Source organism: Scyliorhinus canicula, chromosome 11 (genome assembly GCF_902713615.1).
Source record: "Scyliorhinus canicula chromosome 11, sScyCan1.1, whole genome shotgun sequence".
In the NCBI taxonomy this organism is placed as follows: Eukaryota; Metazoa; Chordata; class Chondrichthyes; order Carcharhiniformes; family Scyliorhinidae; genus Scyliorhinus; species Scyliorhinus canicula.
In genome coordinates this window covers 36,818,796-36,837,476 of record NC_052156.1, presented here as the reverse complement: position 1 = coordinate 36,837,476, position 18,681 = coordinate 36,818,796, and the positions used below count along the sequence as shown (strand labels likewise).

Below are 18,681 nucleotides of genomic sequence, written 5' to 3'. Positions count from 1 at the left end.
AATGTTTCTGTTAAAACACGCCCAATGTTTTCAAAGCCTGAATTGCTTTCAAGGAATCCTGCAGTACTCAATAGCGCGAATGCTAAAATTTGTTTGGTCTGTTGCAACCTGTGCAACCATGGCATCATGAGGGGACATGCCACCAGCTTAACAACAGACTACTCTAGAAGAGGTACATGAGGAGTTAGGAGGAGAATGAACACTAGACATATTAGATATGCTTGGTGTGTTGGAAAGCCTGTCAGAAAGCCTGTTATCAATGTCAAGGAGCACATAGTAATCAAGCACCAATGTGGCACAAGGGTTGGACAGATTATTCCAGAAGTCTGAATAGTTGAAGCTCAGACTGTAAGTCTTGCAATGTCAGACTTCTCTCATCCGACATCTGCTTACTGAAATTCAAGCTCACACGTTTGTCATCATTGCTGGAGATTACAGTCTGCACAAAGTTTGTAGGATGTTACAACAGTCCAGCAATCTATCCTCCAACAGATTAATAGGATTTTTGAGGCATGCCCTTGGGAAGTGACTGTGGCTTCTTGGAGCATAAACCAGCTGTCCTTTCCCAGGATGCCAGCATTAGCCCTCCTAACCGTGCCAATACACCAGTGCTTTTGTTGTTGCCTGGTTACCAACGAGCCAAGAATGCCACACACCTATGCCAAGATGGTGCAGAATAAAGCTGGGCCTTGAAGACTGTAATGATCTCACCAAGGCCAATCTTCCAACACCATGTCCTTTTATTTAGATGACAGAAAATACCCAAGCTGCGATTTACATCAGACAAGTCTAAGCTTGCAATCTACAGGTTGAAGTAACGGGTTTTAAACTCCCACTGCTCATTTACCATTGGGCAAGTTCCTGATCACTCAGTAAGGAAGTTCATGCTCCAGGAAGTCCACGGGAAATCAAATGATGATCCCCATATCCTTCCTGACCACCATAACATTCCTCACTACTTAAGTCCATTTCTCCCCCAGTACCCTTGCTACGCGAGAATCCCTTCCATCGCTTGCCGATCAGTCTGAGGTCAGTCGCTTCTGGAGAGAGTGCCGAAGAGTTACTGATGCATGTTCCTCTTCTGGGTTCACATCAGTTGGGGCACCAGCTTCCTCTGATTCCATCTCAGAGTCTGTGGTCCTGTTATCAGAGAGCTCTAGGTGCACAGAACAAAGAACAAAGAAACGTACAGCACAGGAATAGGCACCTCGGTCCTCCAGGCTTGCACCACCCATGCTGCCCGCCTACACTAAAATCTTCTACACTTTCGGGGTCCGCATCCCTCTATTCCCATCTGATTCATGTATTTGTCAAGATGCCCCTTAAACGTCACTTTCGTCCCTGCTTCCACCACCTCTTCCGGCAGCGAGTTCCAGGCACCCACTACCCTCTGTGTAAAAACGTACCTTGTACATCTCCTCTAAACCTTGCTCCTCACACTTTAAACATATGCTCCCTAGTAATTGACCCCTCTACCCTGTCTATGCCCCTCATAATTTTGTAGACCTCTATCAGGTCGCCACTCAACTTCCTTCGTTCCAGTGAGAACAAAGCAAGTTTATTCAACATCTCCTCAAAGCTAATGCCCTCCATACCAGGCAACATCCTGGTAAATCTCTTCTGCACCCACTCTAAAGCCGCCACATACTTCTGGTAGTTTGGTGACCAGAGTTGAACACTATACTCCAAGTGTAACTTAACTAAGGTTCTATCCAGCTGCAACGTGACTTGCCAATTTTTATACTCAATGCCCCAGCCAATGAAGGCAAGCATGCCGTATGCCTTCTTGACTACGTTCTCCACCTGTGTTGCCCCTTTCAGTGACCTGTGGACCTGTACACAGAATCACACTATCTCACCTATCTCGTCTATGATGTCTGAGTCGACGCTGGGCAACCAGACATAACTCTGGCGAGTATTTTCATTTTTGATACTCCAGGTTGGCCATAATGGAATACTAATAAGTATTGGACGTCATCCTGAGTGAGGGAGAACTGGAACACTGAGAGGTTGATACCATCCTCAACACTGGTCTCGTCTTTCTTAGTCTGATAGGGTTTCATTTCTTCTGAGGGTTGCAGTCGGAATTCACCATTTAGGATCACATACTTTAGTTTAGAGAGTTGGATTTTTTTTTTCATCCAGGCCCTAACATAGGTATAGGTATAGCCTCCAGAGGACATGCCCGCTGGTGCCTTGGCACTGCCCCCTGACATAGGTTGGCACTGCCTCCAGCACAGATGCCAAACTGGCAGTGCCAATCTGCCATGCCAGCCTGTGCCAACAATGAAGGGGGGTCCCTTTATATTTGGGGGGGAGGGTGCAGCGCGGTAGGGTCTTTAAGGGGGAGGGGCTTTGCAGTATTGGGGAGCAGCCATTGAGGTGAAGGAGGGATCTTTCAGTCACGGGAGAGAGATAGGGCATTGGGGAAGAAATTGCAGTCACCGTGGAAGATAGCATTGAGAGGGGGAGCTGGCAGAGAGGGGGGTGAAGCGCCAGCAATAATGCCGCTGTTAGCAGGTGGTGGGGGGGGGAATGATTGTACTGTGGGGAGTGGGTGCAGGGGGGGTGGAAAGAGCTCCAATATTTTTGTGCCAGTGTAAGAGTCCTTCCTGTTTAGTTCTTTTGTTCCCATTCCTCTTATGTTATTTTATTTGTGGACCCATAATTGGAATGTGCCTTGAGGCACAGACTCAAAGTTTTTTTTAAAAATTTAGATTACCCAATTATTTTTTCCAATTAAGGGGCAATTTAGCGTGGCCAATCCACCTACTCTGCACATTTTTGGGTTGTGGGGGCGAAACCCACGCAGACACGGGGAGAATGTGCAAACTCCACACGGACAGTGACCCAGAGCCGGGATCGAACCTGGGACCTCAGCGCCATGAGGCGGTTATGCTAACCACTAGGCCACCGTGCTGCCCACAGACTCAAAGTTGAAGCAGCATGCTTGTGAGGACATTTATGTTCCCATATTTTGTTTTTGGAAAGGAGAAGTCAGACTCGTCGCCACTGAGTGAATCTTAGATATCAGGTTTGGAGGGAGTTGGTCTATTGGTCGGCTGGCAACCGGTGGGTTGGTCAGGGATAGTTTTCAGGGATTGGTTTCTGCACGATTCTTTCTACGAGAACTGGGCAGACACTTTTAAACTGTGGAAGTGAAAGGAATGCTCCCTCTCTCTCTCTCACTCCTGCGTGCCAAAGTGAAAAAAATGCGTATTGTTCTAAAAGCAGAGTGTGCCCGGCACATCCTTTGTGTGAACTTGGAATGATGCTGAGTCTGCAGAGAACATAGAATAGACAACCTTGCCATAAAATCATCATAAGCCGAGAAAGATGTATCAAAGCGAAAGCTGAACTTCGGCATTAACCAGAAATTATCCCAGTACATCAGCGATCTTTCTCCTTTCATTTTATAGATATTTTCTTTACATTTCCACCACCCATTCCCTTCTGTCTTGTTTGTCTGTATGTGTGTGCATATAGAGAGTGAGGGTAGTTAGGAAGGGGTGGTTGGGAATGGGGTATTTGGTAGTCAGTTGCATTTTTCTGTCAGTTTAATAATACTGTACATAATAAAAGGTTACTTGCGATAAAGTTACAAATCTGGTGACTGCAGTTTATTGGGTACAGGCAAGGGCCTTGGGTATTTTAAATAAACTCTAATTTCACCTGTGTTGAGACTGTAGATCAAGTGGGGCTGGAATTGACCATGCACAAGCTCAGGGTATTGTGACACTAGGGGTAGGGGAGGGGGCATACTGGGGAAGTATTAACTCTCTTCTGATTGGACACCCTTGAAAGATGGTGCCCTGATCTCTGTGGAGCTGGCCTTGCCAGCTCTATCAGGCCCCGCCCCACCAGTGACAGCGTAAACCATGAGGACAGATTTTATTTTGTCAGAGTGCCAGAAAATCTGGTCTGAAAACCTGGTTGCGCATCTGGAGAGATACACGCAGTTTTCAGTCAGAGCCTATCACTCTGACAAATTATGAGAAAATTCCACCCAAGAAAAGATCGAAGTAAACTCTCAGTTGTCCAAAAGGAAAAAGGGGAATGTTTTGTTTTGTAGTCTAAAGCACAAGTTGCCTCCAAAGATAATGGACGGAATTCTCAGTTTCTGAGGCTAGGTGCAAACGCCAGTGTGGGACCAATGAGCCGGGATTCTCCAATCCCGCGCCCAAGCTCTGACGCCGGCATCAAAAGCGGTGTGAACCACTCCGGCGTCAACGGGCCTTCAGGCCCGGGTATGCACCCTTCCTAGGGGGGTAGAACGGTACCGGAGTGGTGTCCGCTGCTCTGGCACTCGGAAGCCGGCATGCCATGGCTGGCACATGCCCGTGCACGCGAGGCACTGCCGGCGCAAGTCTGAAAATGAAAATGAAATGAAAATCACTTATTGTCACAAGTAGGCTTCAATGAACCGGCGGGGGTGACCGGTCTACAGATTGAGTCGGCCCGGTGCCCGAGTCGTCTGCTGGGATCTGCGGAGCACCTGGGTTGCAGCCGCTTCGGATGGCTGCGTGCTGATGTCCAGTGTGGATCTAAGGGTGGACTCCGGGGGTGGTTCGTTCAGAGCTTCGTTCCTGACCGGTGTGACGGGCGAAAAGGGGCGCAGGAAACCTGTAGGCATGGGGGCGCAGGGCGTGGGGGATCGGGTGGGGTGTAGTGTGAGGGGTACCTCGGCGGTGGTGGTGGTGGTGCTGGTGGATCCTGCAGGCGCCAGGTCCCGGAGGGAAACGGTGTCCTGCTGGCCGTCGGGGTGTTCGATAAAGGCGTAGTGGGAGTTTGAATGTAGTATTAGTACACTCTCTACCAGCGGGTCCATTTTATGTGTCCGGACGTGCTTCCGGAGGAGAACCGGGCCTGGTGTCCTCAACCAAGATGGAAGCGAAGCCCGCGTGGTAGTGCCCCTAGGGAAAACAAATAATCGCTCATGAGGAGTCTGATTAGTGGCCGTACACAGGAGGGACCTAATTGCATGGAGTGCGTCGGGGAGCACCTCCTGCCAGTGGGAGGTCGGGAGATTCCTGGACTGTAGGGTCAGTAGGAGAGTCTTCCAGACCGTCGCGTTCTCCCTCTCCACCTGCCCGTTCCCCCTGGGGTTATAGCTGGTAGTCCTGCTCGAGGCGATGCCCGTGGTACTGACGCAGCTCGTCACTCATGAATGACGAACCCCCGTCGCTGTGGACATAGTTAGGGAAACCAAACAGAGTGAAGACACTGTGCAGGCTCTGATGACTGTATAGGAGGTCATATCGGGGCACGGGATATCAAACGGGAAGTGGGAGAATTCGTCTATGATGTTGAGGAAGTACACATTGCGGTTGGCCGAGGGGAGGGGCCCTTTGAAATCGATGCTCAGTCGCTCAAAGGGCCGGGAAGCCTTTACCAGGTGGACCTTGTCTGGTCTATAGAAGTGCGGTTTGCACTCCGCGCAGATCGGGCAATTCCTGGTGATGGCTTTTACCTCCTCGGTGGAGAAAGGCAGATTGAGGGCTTTGATGTAGTGGGCGAGCCGGGTGACCCCCAGGTGGCAGAGGTCATTGTGGATAGCCTGTAATCGGTCGTCTTGCGCGCTGGCGAAAGTGCTGCGGGACAGGGCATCTGGGGGCTCGTTGAGCTTCCCCGGCCGATATATGGTATCATAATTATAGGTGGAGAGTTCGATCCTCCACCTCAAGATTTTATCGTTTTTTATTTTGCCCCGTTGAGAGTTGTCGAACATGAAGGCAACCGATCTCTGGTCGGTAATGAGGGTAAACCTCCTACCTGCGAGGTAGTGCCTCCTGTGCCGTACGGCTTCCACAATGGCTTGAGCTTCTTTTTCGACTGAGCTTTGGCCGCGTCTGGTCCACAGTGACTGCGTTGAGTTGCGGGAAGTCGGTGGCTTGATCAGCGGTGCTGTGGTGGCCCCGTGATGACTGTCCGTGGAGGTCGTAGTCGTCGATATGCACATCGGGTGATGGCCAGGATGGCCTCCCCCGTGGATTGCATGTGGCGGGCGGCGAGGAAGATGGTGCCCAAGATGGCGGCCCCCATGACGCGCACATGGCCGGCCGCGTGGGGGAGGATTGCCAAGATGGCGGCCCCCATGAGTTGCACATGTTGTGCGGAGGCGGAGTCGGCAGACACGCTGCAATTTTGCGGGGTCTGCGGGCCTGCGAGTTGGAGGGGCGACTGCTCTGGATAGCGGTAGAGTTTGAGGGTTTAGTTTTAGACAGGCATAACGTTGCAAAATGTTCTTTTCGACCGCAGCTGCTGCAGGTCGCGTTGCGGGCCGGACAGTGCTGCCGTGGGTGTTGGGGCTGACCGCAGAAATGGCACGATGGCGCTCCGTGGTGGGCGGGTGCCATGCGGCGCAGGCCTGGGGCAGTCTCTGGTCAGGGGTCCACGATGGGGTCACGTGGTCGGCTGGGAACGAGTTCAAACTTTGGAACGCGACCTCCAGCGAGGTTGCTAGTGTTACTGTGTCCTCCAGGTTCTGGGCCCCTTTTTCGAGGAGATGCTGGCGCACGTAGTTGGACCGGACCCCTGCAACATACACATACAGACAGCGAGTTCCATATGCTGGGAGGCAGTTACAGCCTGAAAGTTACATTCCCGTGCAAGAGCTTTTAGGTCATGCTGGTAGTCCTCTAGTGACTCTGCGGTGTGCTGGCGGCAGGTAGTGAAAATATGCCACGCGTAAACTTAATTTACAGGCCGCACGTATAGGCTGTCGAGTATAGCGAGGGCTTCGGTGTACAAGTCGGTACTATCGAGTTGAGTAGAAATGCGATGGCTCACCCGTGCGTGTAGGAGACTGAGTTTCTTCTCTTCAGTAACAGCGGAGGTAGTCGACGCAGCCAGGTAGGCCTTGAAGCACCGAAGCCAATATAAAAACATTTCCTTCGCTTCTGCGGCCTGCGGGTCAAGTCGATCAGGTTTGAGGGCTGATTCCATGGTGGTTTTTTAAGTCGATTAAATTGATGTGACCATTAATACACTCAAGACACAAGTGGAAGTAAACTGTGGCTTTGATCGACTTACAACTGAGCCTGCCTGTGACCAGAAGAACTGAGGGCAGACTCACAAGACCGCAGCACTTTATTCTTCTGGTAGTGGGAGGGGCCATGGGCGGAGCCCTGTACAAGCTCCTCATCTCCCCCTGTGGGCAGAGCCGCGCAACGGCTCACATATGGAGCCCACAAGGACACAGTGATACACAGTATGAATTATACGCATTATACATTCACCACAGAGGCTGGTACGGGAATTGAACCGTGCTGCTGGCCTGCCTTGGTCTGCTTTAAAAGCCGGCGATTTAGCCCAGTGTGCTAAACCACATGCGCGTGGGTTCCCATCTCCGCCCATGGGCAATATGGCAGAGCCCTACAGAGGCCGGGCGAGGAGGAACATAGGCCCCCCACGGAACTAGCCCGCCTGCCGATCGGTAGGCCCCGGTCGCGGGCCAGGCCATCGTGGAGGACCCCCCGGAGTCGGATAACCCCTCCCCCCCACCAGGATGGCCCCCGCAGCCAGAACTCCAAAATCCCGCCGGGTGGGACCATACATAACCCACGCCGGCGGCCCGTCGAGGTGCGGAGAATCTCCGTGGGGGGCTTTCAACGGCCCCCAACTGGTGCGGAGGCGATCCCGCGGGCAGCCAAGAATCGGCGGACCGGCGTCGCAGCAGCATGGCGCGTTACTCGCGCCCCCCCCCCCCCCGGCGATTCTCTGACCCGGCGCGGGGTCGGAGAATCCCGGTCATGGTGTTTCACGACCAGCAAATCGGCATGAACCCCTAACCGATTCCGGTACCAGTGAGGGGCTAGGACTGGAACCATATGAAATGCCTGCGGATCGCGCCGAAAACAGCCGGTGAACGGCCGGTTCCTGGACTGTGCATGTGCACGGCTGATGCCTGGACCTGTCATGCCATACAACATGGCATCGACCGTACGCGTAACCTAACCGGCAAACAGCGACCCACCAGTCCATCCCCTGACCACCCCGCACAGCCCCCGGCCACTGGTACGGATCTCGGCTGAGTGTGGCGGAGCTGGACACAGTCTGTTGCTGGCATGCCGGCGCAGACCACACGTATCCCGCACCGTCGTGAACTCGTCCCATTGTGGGGGATCATTGTAGGTGGGCTGGTCGATGAGGCGCCAATGGCATTGCGAATGCATGCGGCATGCCTCACAATTACGCCGTTTTGGAGGGGGCGGAGAATCGCAAACAGGCGTCAAACTGGTGCCGGCCCTGATTCCGGCATCAGAACTGATTCTCTGCTCGATCACCGATCATGAGTTAGGCGTTGGGCAACAGAGTTTCACGCTCAGTGTTTAAAAAATAGTGCTTTGAGACTTTTGTCACAGTAAAAGTCTTAAACCGCGAAATCTTTTTGTATCATTCTTTCAACTATTAATTGGAGATTCAAATCTATTATTTTTTAAAGTTATCGGTCTCTACATAGATCATAAGAAGGTGGAAAGAAAGTAAATGGTGCATACTTAAACCATCTGTAGCCTATAAATGGGAAGGGAATGTAGGATTGTGGAACCAGGGGTGTCAGAGGTGGGATGTGAGATTAAGGATTCGGTGTGAGGATGCCATCAGCTTTGATGGTTTCAGCACCTTCACTGGCCACAGCTTCAGCAAAGGGCATCCCAATAATAGTCAAAAATATTTTCTTTCTGAAGGATAGGACAGTCTAGCACACCTGCCCTCCTCTGGTTAGACCTTGCTGCCTCCAGTTGTGCCCCACCTTGTCTTGCAGGAGAGGAAAGTGTGTTAGTGAGTGTTGTGCAATCTGTTGGCTGATGTGGCTTTCATGGTTGAATAGCTGGCAGTGCGTGCAAGCTGTGAGATGCAGTTATGATGCTTGCAGCTGTGCTAAATGCAAGGATGCAGTTAGCATAAGAATGTCTGGAGAAAGTTTCAATAGAGATTGTCAAAAGGTATGTGATAGGGCTCTGGTGAATTGAGCAGTGGCTAAGGCTCATGGACGGATTTCTGGTCCCTGCAGATTGAAAACATCTGTTCTTTGCACACCTTCCATCAAGGTCCCCATCCACCAGCGATGTAATCAGGTTCACACCCAGCGAGAGTGGGTGACGATCTCATTCTGAGATCACCCCAGCGCAAATCCTGTCTGGCTTTCTCCTGAGAGTTAGCGGCCACAAAGGGATTTGTGCTCGCGGGTTCTGATGTCCGTTGGGGTCGGGGCTGGGGAGGGCTTGTCTCTTAACTTTGAGATTGGTGCTCGCTGACATGTGTGGAGCCAGGATTTCCGGCATCTTTAGTCCCTGCCCCTGAAGAATGTCGGTGCAAATCACGCCCCCAGCTTTATCCGGACAAAGGGTCAGAAGATTTGGATAGAAAACCTACAGTTTTCAGTCAGAACCTGACAATTTGCCTGTTATTGGGAAAATTCTACCCAATAACTGAAAGTTGTTGCTATTGTAAAATAATTGGCCCCATTTCCCATATAAGTGTAATGTAATTGACAATAATTATCATTACCTATCTTGGACATTTTCTGCAAATCAAAAAGCTTCTTTCATTTTTTGCTGCAAGTGCAGTGGTTTATGCTCTCATCCATGTTTGCATCAACCAAGGAGAATGCATTCCCACATAATTCACAATATAAAATTATCCTTGTCAATATCATGGAATCTTCTGAGTCTTTCTTTGTTCAATGGGAATCCCAACTGCCACATCTCCAAAGGTGGCTTGATACCCTGAGCAAAAATGCTTACATGTCTACTAAAAAAGGAAGTGATACAGCTCCATTTTCTGATCGGTTGCTTAGCTGTTCATTAGTTATCATTCATTCAAGCTCCAAGAATGTATGGTTCTTATGAACGTGTTAAAGAAATAAGGAAAAAAATCAGCCTCATTAAATGCACAATCAATGCACTCAGAGCAAATTAAATCTCTTAGAGTGGAAGGTTTTCCAAGTGTTGGAAGTGAGGATGACAAATAGTCCAGATGGCTATTAATTCTGATGGTTCAGCAGATGAATGCACTGCATCGTGTATTCCTAAACCAAATGGATCTAGAAAGTTGTAGACTTAATTCATGGCCTATGTTCAATTAAGACAGCAATCAGGTTGCTGTAATTGACCTTAATGCCGCTGGGCTTTCAAAGGGGAAAACGTTGACCTGTATCCAGTCATTCCTCTCTGGAAAGTGCTTGTGTATGAATGTTAGATGAAGATAAAATTGAACATGGTTGTGCTGTCCCTTATTATTTCAGAGTCCAATGATACTCATGGCTGAGGCTCACATTTAACATGCCCAGTTGGATGAGTACCATACTTCAGCAAAAGTCATTGCCTTCTGAAAAAGCTACAACTAATTACTTTCAATAATTAATGCTGTAAATCTGTGAAAATGTTTACATTGCTTGTTTAGACAAGCATAGCTACTTTAATCTGCATGGAAACAGGTAAAGTCAGTAAGAAATATATGCCTATTTTATGTGGAAATCAACAATAATCTGTGAAATTTGCAGGTCAATGGTGAATTTAGATTCAATGAAAATAAATAGAACGTTTTTATATCTATTACTGGATCAACATAATAAGATTTAAAATTGAATAATGTGTATAAAAACTTGCAGCAATAGCCAGCAACACAGGTGTTTTAAATATTGGAACAGGACCTTGGAATTCAAGGTTTGAGATTAAGAAGGATTTCAGTCATGGTGGTGGAGGGGTGAAGCGCTTTGAGCAGCAAAGCAATAGCATCTTTTGATGTTGGCACAGTTACCTCTGAGACCTCACGTCCTTGTCATCAGTACAGATCACATTGTGAACAGCACCATCTCTTATGGAGAGAAGGTAGAAGTTTTCAGAGGTTTCTAGACTAGAGCACCATCTATCTTGAACACCAAACTTGAAGGACTAATTCCAAGCTAATTGAAAGATATGTTTAAGTGCAATAGAAAGGTGTGGCATATAGGCATGACGGGATCAGTGCTACAGGAAAATGTTTAATACTACTTGCATCATCTACTTTTCTGAAGCTTTAAATATATTTCCAAAAATTTGCTAAAATGATTTAGATTTTTAGATTGCTCCTCAAAATTAGCTGTTTGGTTAATTCATAAAAACTGCAAAAAATGTTTTTCAATTATTCAGGAAAGTTGGCAGTAAATATGATCCAAGTTGAGCTCGCAAACTGCATCTTCTAAAATATCTCTTACAATATTATGACTTATGCTGGTGAAATAATGTGCAAATTCTTATTTTCACCACTTGAAAACATAAAATGCATTTTGTACATCAATTAAAGAACAAGAGAAATTGAAACAACGTGTATAATATTTATCTTCAAGGGCAAGGTGTTAAATAGGCTAATTTAAGCTTATTGCCCCCTATGTTTACATATAATTTCATTTTGCAACTTGTGTGAGGCAGGCACTATATAAACCCATTTGAATATTCTGTATATTATTGATGACACTTCCTGAACGTAAACAGAACAAACATCTGATTTTATAGTTTGTTCAAAAAAGCATAGAATTTTATGTAAGTGATCAGCAGATGGGGGTTTGTGCCAAGGCATATAGCCATGTGATGGACATAATTTTTTATTTAAAAGTGAATATTTGCTAGGATTTCCAGTTTGATTCGTGGTATTTGGTTTATCCATGTTTTTGCATTAAATTAATGTATTATTTTTATTCCATTATAAATGGTAAAATCAGGGGAAATGTGGTTTTATTGTCACTTAAGAGATAGAATGAAACCTTATCATGTATAACTGTTGAGGTAAATAAAATATTTCTCTGAATATTCCTGGAATGCCACATTAGGCCACAAAAGCCATAATGTTCGTCTTGTGAGACCTGAGTGGACAAATTACTCATAGATTTAATGAAGGACTCATTAGAATGCTCCACAGTAAGGAACGTGGTCATTTTGAAGCACGCAGCCAAAGTCCAATGAATTAATTACTTAACACAAATAGCTAAATAGTTGAGAATATGTGCAAATCTCCAGCTAGGATACCATGTCGTTTTAAGTAACTTACATGGTTGTTTATCCAAAGTTAAATATGAAACCAAAGGTGATTAAAACAACAGATAGTAGAAGAACCATCATTATCGCCAAAGGCAGAATCTTCTGCACTTTGACCCTGGAGGGAAAATTTGTAGATTGGGATATCGATTTACTAACTGGCAGGCATTGCCGTAGGAAGTGGGTAGTGGGGGAGGGGTCGGTGTGGGAGCGGATGGAGGCGGTGTCATGTAAAGACACCAGTCAGGGAGCATTATATCGGCACCTTTTCCGTTCTCGCCGGCCCGATACTCCACAAGTCCTGTGGTGGTGGCGGCTCTGAGAATCTGGGGGCAGTGGAGGAGATATAAGAGAGTGGAGGGAGCATCGGTTTCGACCCCGATTTATAATAATCATCGGTTTGTACCGTGTAGGCTGAATGGTGGGTTCCGGAGATGGCAAAGGGCAGGAATTAGGAGGATGGGGGATCTATTTATAGATGGGAGATTCCCAGCTTGAAAGCCTTGGAGGATAAATTTGAATTGCCAGCAGGGAATGGGTTTAGGTATTTGCTGGTGCGAGACTCCTTGAGAAGGCAGATTCCAGGATTCCTGCTGCTGCCGCCACAGGGGATACAGGACAGAGTAGTCTCCAGTTCCTTGGTGGGAGAGGAGATGGTATCAGATATTTTGGATGCGGAGGAAACTCCGGTGGAGGAGCTTAAGGGCAAGTGGGAGGACGAGCTAGGAGGGGAGATAGAGGCGAGTCTGTGGGCGGATGCCCTAAGCAGGGTTAATACATCCTCATCATGTGCCAGGCTTAGCCTGATACAATTCAAGGTAGTCCACCGGGCACACGTGACGGTGGCCCACATGAGCAAGTTTTTTGGGGGAATGGGACAGAGGTGCGCGGGAAGCCCAGCAAATCATGTCTGCATGTTTTGGGCATGCCCAATGCTTAGAGGGTTTGGGCAGGGTTTTGCTGAAGCAATGTCCACGGTACTCAAAACACGGGTGGAGCCAAGTCCCTGTTGTTTTATGGTTGGGGTGTGTGAAGATTGTGATGGGGGTGGAAATGTTTATTGTACCATGTTTATGTCGCTGTTATTGTTATTATTATAAAAACTTGCAAATACCCTGATAAAAATACTTTTTTTTTAATTTTAGAGAACCAGCAAAGAATAACTAAAAAAAAGAGAAAAGAGATTATGAGAGAAAGCTAACTAGTAATATAAAACAGATTGTTAGAGTTTCTATAGGTATTTAAATAGGAAAAGAGTTACTGAAGCTAGTGTTGGTCCTCCAAAGGGTGAGTCTGGGGAATTGATAATGGAAGACAAGGAAATGGCAGAGGTGTTGAACAGGTATTGTCTGTCTTCACTGACTTAGAAAATTCGACAAAGACACTTGAAAGGCAAAAGGTAAAGGAGAGGAACGAGTTTAAAATGGTGACATCACAAGAGAAAAGGTCCTGGGAAAATATTTCAAACTAAAGGTAAAGGCAGCTGGGTAGCATGGTGGTTAGCATAAATGCTTCACAGCTCCAGGGTCCCAGGTTCGGTTCCCGGCTGGGTCACTGTCTGTACAGAGTCTGCACGTCCTCCCCGTGCGTGCGTGGGTTTCCTCCGGGCGCTCCGGTTTCCTCCCACAGTCCAAAGATGTGCGGGTTAGGTGCATTGGCCATGCTAAATTGCCCGTAGTGTCCATAAAAGTAAGGTGAGGGGGGGGGGGGGGGGTTGTTGGGTTACGGGTATGGGGTCGATACGTGGGTTTGAGTAGGGTGATCATTGCTAGGCACAACATCGAGGGCCGAAGGGCCTGTTCTATGCTGTACTGTTCTATGTTCTATGTTCTAAAGGCTGGCAAGTCTCCAGGACAAAACACCTTTCATCCTCGGGTTTTAAAGGGAATGGCTGCAGAGATAGTTGGTGCATTGGTTATAATCTTGCAAATATAATTCGATTCTGAAAGGGACCCATTGGCTTGGAAAATAACTAATGTAACACTTTTATTCAAGAAAGTAGGAAAGTAAGTTGCCAAGAGGAGGTAGAGAGCCTGCAAAGGGATATAGATAGGTTAAAGTGGGTGAAAAATTGGCAGATAGAGTATTATGCAAACATGTCCACTTTAGCAAGAAACACAGAAAAGCAGTATACTATTTAAATGAAGACAGATTGCAGAATTTGGTGGTACAGAGGGATCTGGGTGTCTTGGTATATGGCTCATAAGTTGGTATGCTAGTACAGCAAGTGATTAAGAAGGCAAATGGAATGTTGCCATTTATTGCAAAGGGAATGGAATATAAAAGTAGCAATAGTTAACTGCACCTATACAGGGCCTTGATATGAGCACATCTAGAAAACTGTGTACAGTTTTGGTCTCCTTATTTGAAAATAATGTAGAATTATGTTAGAAGCAGTAGAGTAGGCTCACTCTATTCATTTCTGGGATAAAGAGCTTATCTTATGAAGAAAGGTTGAACAGGTTGGGCCTACACACATTGGAGTTTAGAATAATGATAGATGACCTTTTTGAAACATATAAGATCCTGAGATAATTTAATGGGGTAAATACTGGGAGAATGTTTCCACTTGTGGGAGAGATTAGAACCAGGGAACACAGTTTAAGAATAAGAGTTCTACCGTTTTAGATGTACAAGAGAAGAGGTTTTTTTTCTCTCAGGCCAGATCATTGAATTTATCCAAGGTAGAGTTAGACAGATTTTTAATAGACAAGGGATTCAAGGGTTCTGGGAGGCTGACAGCAATTGGAGCTGACTACAGCCAGATCAGTCATAATTGTATTGAATGGCAATACAGGCTCAAAGTGCTGAATGATCTGCTCCAAGTTTTATGTTCCTATGATCCTACTTTAAAGAAATAAATCGTATAACAAATTTAATATGAAAAGCATAACAAAATTAGGCATACACCAAGCTAAATTTTTCACTTGTGTCATTGTCACTTTTTTTGTATTAAATATTGATTTCAAAATGTTTTGTTCTGGCAGGTAGCGTTATTGGGTTATATTGATTTAAATCTCAAACTGGAAATCCTAACAATAAATCCTAATCAACTGTATGAGAGTTAATATCCACAGTATGGACCTGCACTCTAAGACCCAGCATAAGCGGCAGGGAAAAATCAGATAGCTGTATGTTACTTTTGCCTATGAATATGATATATTGCATGTCCAAAAATTCAAATCTGGATCAGGTATCTCTGTATATAATGGACAAAACCAATGAAAACAAAATGAGGTGTGAAAAGACAACTTCCTACTCCTCCATATTTTTGTATTTACATTGATCCAATGGAAAATTCTGTCATATGTGTCACAAGACAAATACATTAACAGGTTAAATAAACACAGACTGTAATTTAAGTATCATTGTTTTTAATTAGAAATATTAAAATAATACAACATCTCTCAGATTGGCTGCAGGCAGAGTTGTTGAAAACAACACCCTGATGAATTTACTGTCAGAAATACTGTAAATTGGGTTATTTTCAAGTGGGTTTTGTGCCTTCTAGATTTAATGTTTGCCCTTTTGCTGTGAAAATTATACCTAGGCACACATTTTCCATGTCATCATGTTACCAACAGACTCATATTAGCGCAAAATTAAATTGAAAATCCATCCCTAAGTTTCCTCTCAAGGAACTGGAAACGTGAAAAAGATAACAATTTATAGTGTATCAACTGATGTAGATTTCCATTGTCTGTTATTTTCATTTGATTATATTAGGGTATAAAAAGTGCTTACCATTGGCTTGAAAGCTATGAGTTTCAAAACCATTTCAACAGTGAACACAGCAGTGAAGACCATGTTAAGGATATCCATTGTGTAGTTGAAAAATGGAGATTGTTCATAATGCTAAAAACACAGACAACAATGTTTTACAAGATTATGAAATTACACATTATAGTTTTTGATTTAAGGTTTTGTACTGTGGGTGACATCCTTGATTGTAAGACAGTGCTAATGCCGGGTTTGTGTTTCGTGTGTGATAGCTGAGTCTTCTTTCTCCTAAATCCGATGCATCGATTTACCCAAGTGAGGTGCATTTTCAGGCTTCCACCCGGGCCATCTAGGAACTTTGAATATGTAAATTAAGGGCCTAATGCCTTACTTTATGTCCACTCTGGAAATTGGGAGCAATTAGACCTGCACCAATCACCTTTACCTGGGCGTAGATGCAACCACACTCAATCAACAACAAAAAAACTTATACCTTATTAATTCTGATCCATGTAACAGAATTGATAGCACTGTAAACTCCTTCACATATAAAAACTCAATCTGATGCAGATTTGTTTCCATGACTAAAGATGTGCTATTTCTGAGTGATAAACTTAATGAGCATATGAAATATATAGCTGCCTCATGTTGTCCAATTGTTAGACTACGGTAAATCTACAATGTTTTGATTCACGAATAGTCTTAATGCAAACATTCTTTGGTAAAAGTGTGAAAATTTCTATGATTGTATCTTCTTTTGTCCCTTTTTTACAAAATATATATTTAAGCATGAGTTTAAATGTTCTCTGTTGGTTAAGAATGTTAGTTTGTAAAGAAAATCTCAATAGTTATCTAATAGGAAATACATTTGCTCTTAGAAGGTAAAGTATGCACGTGTTTGGGACTGCCATAGCCTTAAAGCTCAAAAATCACAAGAATGTATAGGTTGAAATAAAAACAAATGTTTTATTCGTTCATGGGACGTGTCTGTTGCAGGCTGGGCCAATATTTATTGCCCATCCCTAATTGCCCTTGACGGGACAGTTAAGAGTCAATCACATTGCTGTGGATCTGGAGTCATATGTAGGCCAGACCAGGTAAGGGTGGCAGATTTCCTTCCCTGAAGGACATTAGTGGACCAGATGGGTTTTTAAGACAATCGACAATGGTTTCGTGGTCATCTTTAGATTTTTAATTCCAGATTTTGTATTGAATTCAAATTTCACCATCTGTAGTGATGGGATTTGAATCTTGTCCCCAGAGCATTACTCTGGGTTTCTGGTTTACTGGTCCAGTGATTATACCACGACGCCACCGCCTCCCAGTATTAGATAATTGAACTGTTTAAATATTATAAATTAAACAATGCTAGGACCATGAAAGATAGCTCCTTAGCACTCCGTATTATGGCACAATGAAAGTCATTTAATCTCCAAAATGGCTATTGCAGGGTGTATGCAAATTTCTGGTGTAAAACATGCCAGTGACCAATGGCTATGCATGGAGAGTCTGGTAGATTGTGGCATCAATCAGTGTGTCGTGCTGATTTAATGCCATTTTGGGGCCTACTGATCCAGCTAACATACCCTCTTAATCTTGCAAGGCTGAATATGCATTCATCTGCAGGAAGGAACAGACTCTGGGACTATTTAAAGAGATCAGCAACTACTTTCGTGTTAGTTGATGATTGATATCTACTGACTGTTGCTGTGATTGCATAAATGTTCAGTAAGTGTTCAGTAGTTTCTAGAGTTCTTTAAAGTCGTTAAAGTCCACAGGGAATGGTGTGGCATTTGCTGTAGGACTTTATCCTGATTCAACAATAAATCACTGGATCCCAGACATGGGTGCATTTCCCTTGAACTGCAGCATGACTGGGGGGGATAAGCAGATGTGACACAGAGCAGGACATGCTGTCAGAAGAGGGAGAAGAAGCGGAAGATGGGTTCTCAACAGATGATCATAAATCAGAAAGCAATTCTCTCCCTGAACCTCAATGAAGAACAGTTTGTCAGATTCATTAAACAAATCATATATATTTACCAACCCCAAATGTAACCTCAGAGTAGGGCAAGGATGGCGTTGTCTGTGACAGTGGTGATGATCGAGCTCCATCCAGGCTGGAGCAAGTGATATTGGCAACATCACCCAGTTTGTTATGCACGGTTGCAAAGGGAGGTCGCTGAGACTCTGACTTCCAAGAGAATTAAGTGCATTTAATTCTCTTTTACCAGAGGGAAGCCGACAGAGCAAGCAAGTTTCTTCATGAGGATTGCAGGCTTCTCCATGGTACTACTGACTGAACACATGTCGCTTTGCGGGCACCGCATGTAAACTCTGCAATATACCAGACTCCTAAATAATAAGGTGCGGCAAGCAATGAACAACCCAAAAGGGGTACCACTTCCTGAATATCCAGCTGATGTGTGACCATGAGCAGGAAAACGTGGTCAAAGCCCAATATCCTAGCTGCAGTCTTCATACCATCATTCTGCGGTAGTCAATTTTCATAGCTGCATTTAAGCCACAGCAACAAACCTGAAGGGCAATAAGGGCTTTGACAAAGTGGCTCACGACTCTGATGTTGAACACATACCTGGGGGCAACGCAGGCCATGTTAGCACATGAAATGTGATAGAGCAGGGTAGTTAAACAATGCTTCTGATGCCTGAACCACTCAGAAGGTTGGCTGAAATTTTAGGAAGGATGTGAGAATATTTGCGGAGAGGTGTTGTATTCTGCACAAACTTGCCATCATGAGAGTACAGCGACCAGGTATATGGCAACCAGTTAAGGAGGAGAAGAATGAAGAGGATAGGAGGAGGCAACTAACACAGCCCCTCTCTGGCCAGCCTGTTCATGATTGGCTTATCTAACAGTAATACCAGTAAACACAATGCAACTTCCCATTCACCAACAGTGCTACACCTTCCCTTCTCTTTCTTGA

At 45.5% G+C, this 18,681-nt stretch overlaps 1 protein-coding gene across 1 annotated transcript in view; it reads right to left on the bottom strand.

Annotated features, from left to right (window-relative positions):
- LOC119973643 (voltage-dependent L-type calcium channel subunit alpha-1D-like) overlaps nt 1–18,681 on the bottom strand; it is an 863,992-nt gene that overhangs the window by 219,440 nt on the left and 625,871 nt on the right. Inside the window, exon 31 of the mRNA XM_038812023.1 lies at nt 15,759–15,869. Within this exon, the coding sequence (XP_038667951.1) occupies nt 15,759–15,869 (111 nt within the window). The remainder of the gene's footprint in view (nt 1–15,758; nt 15,870–18,681) is intronic.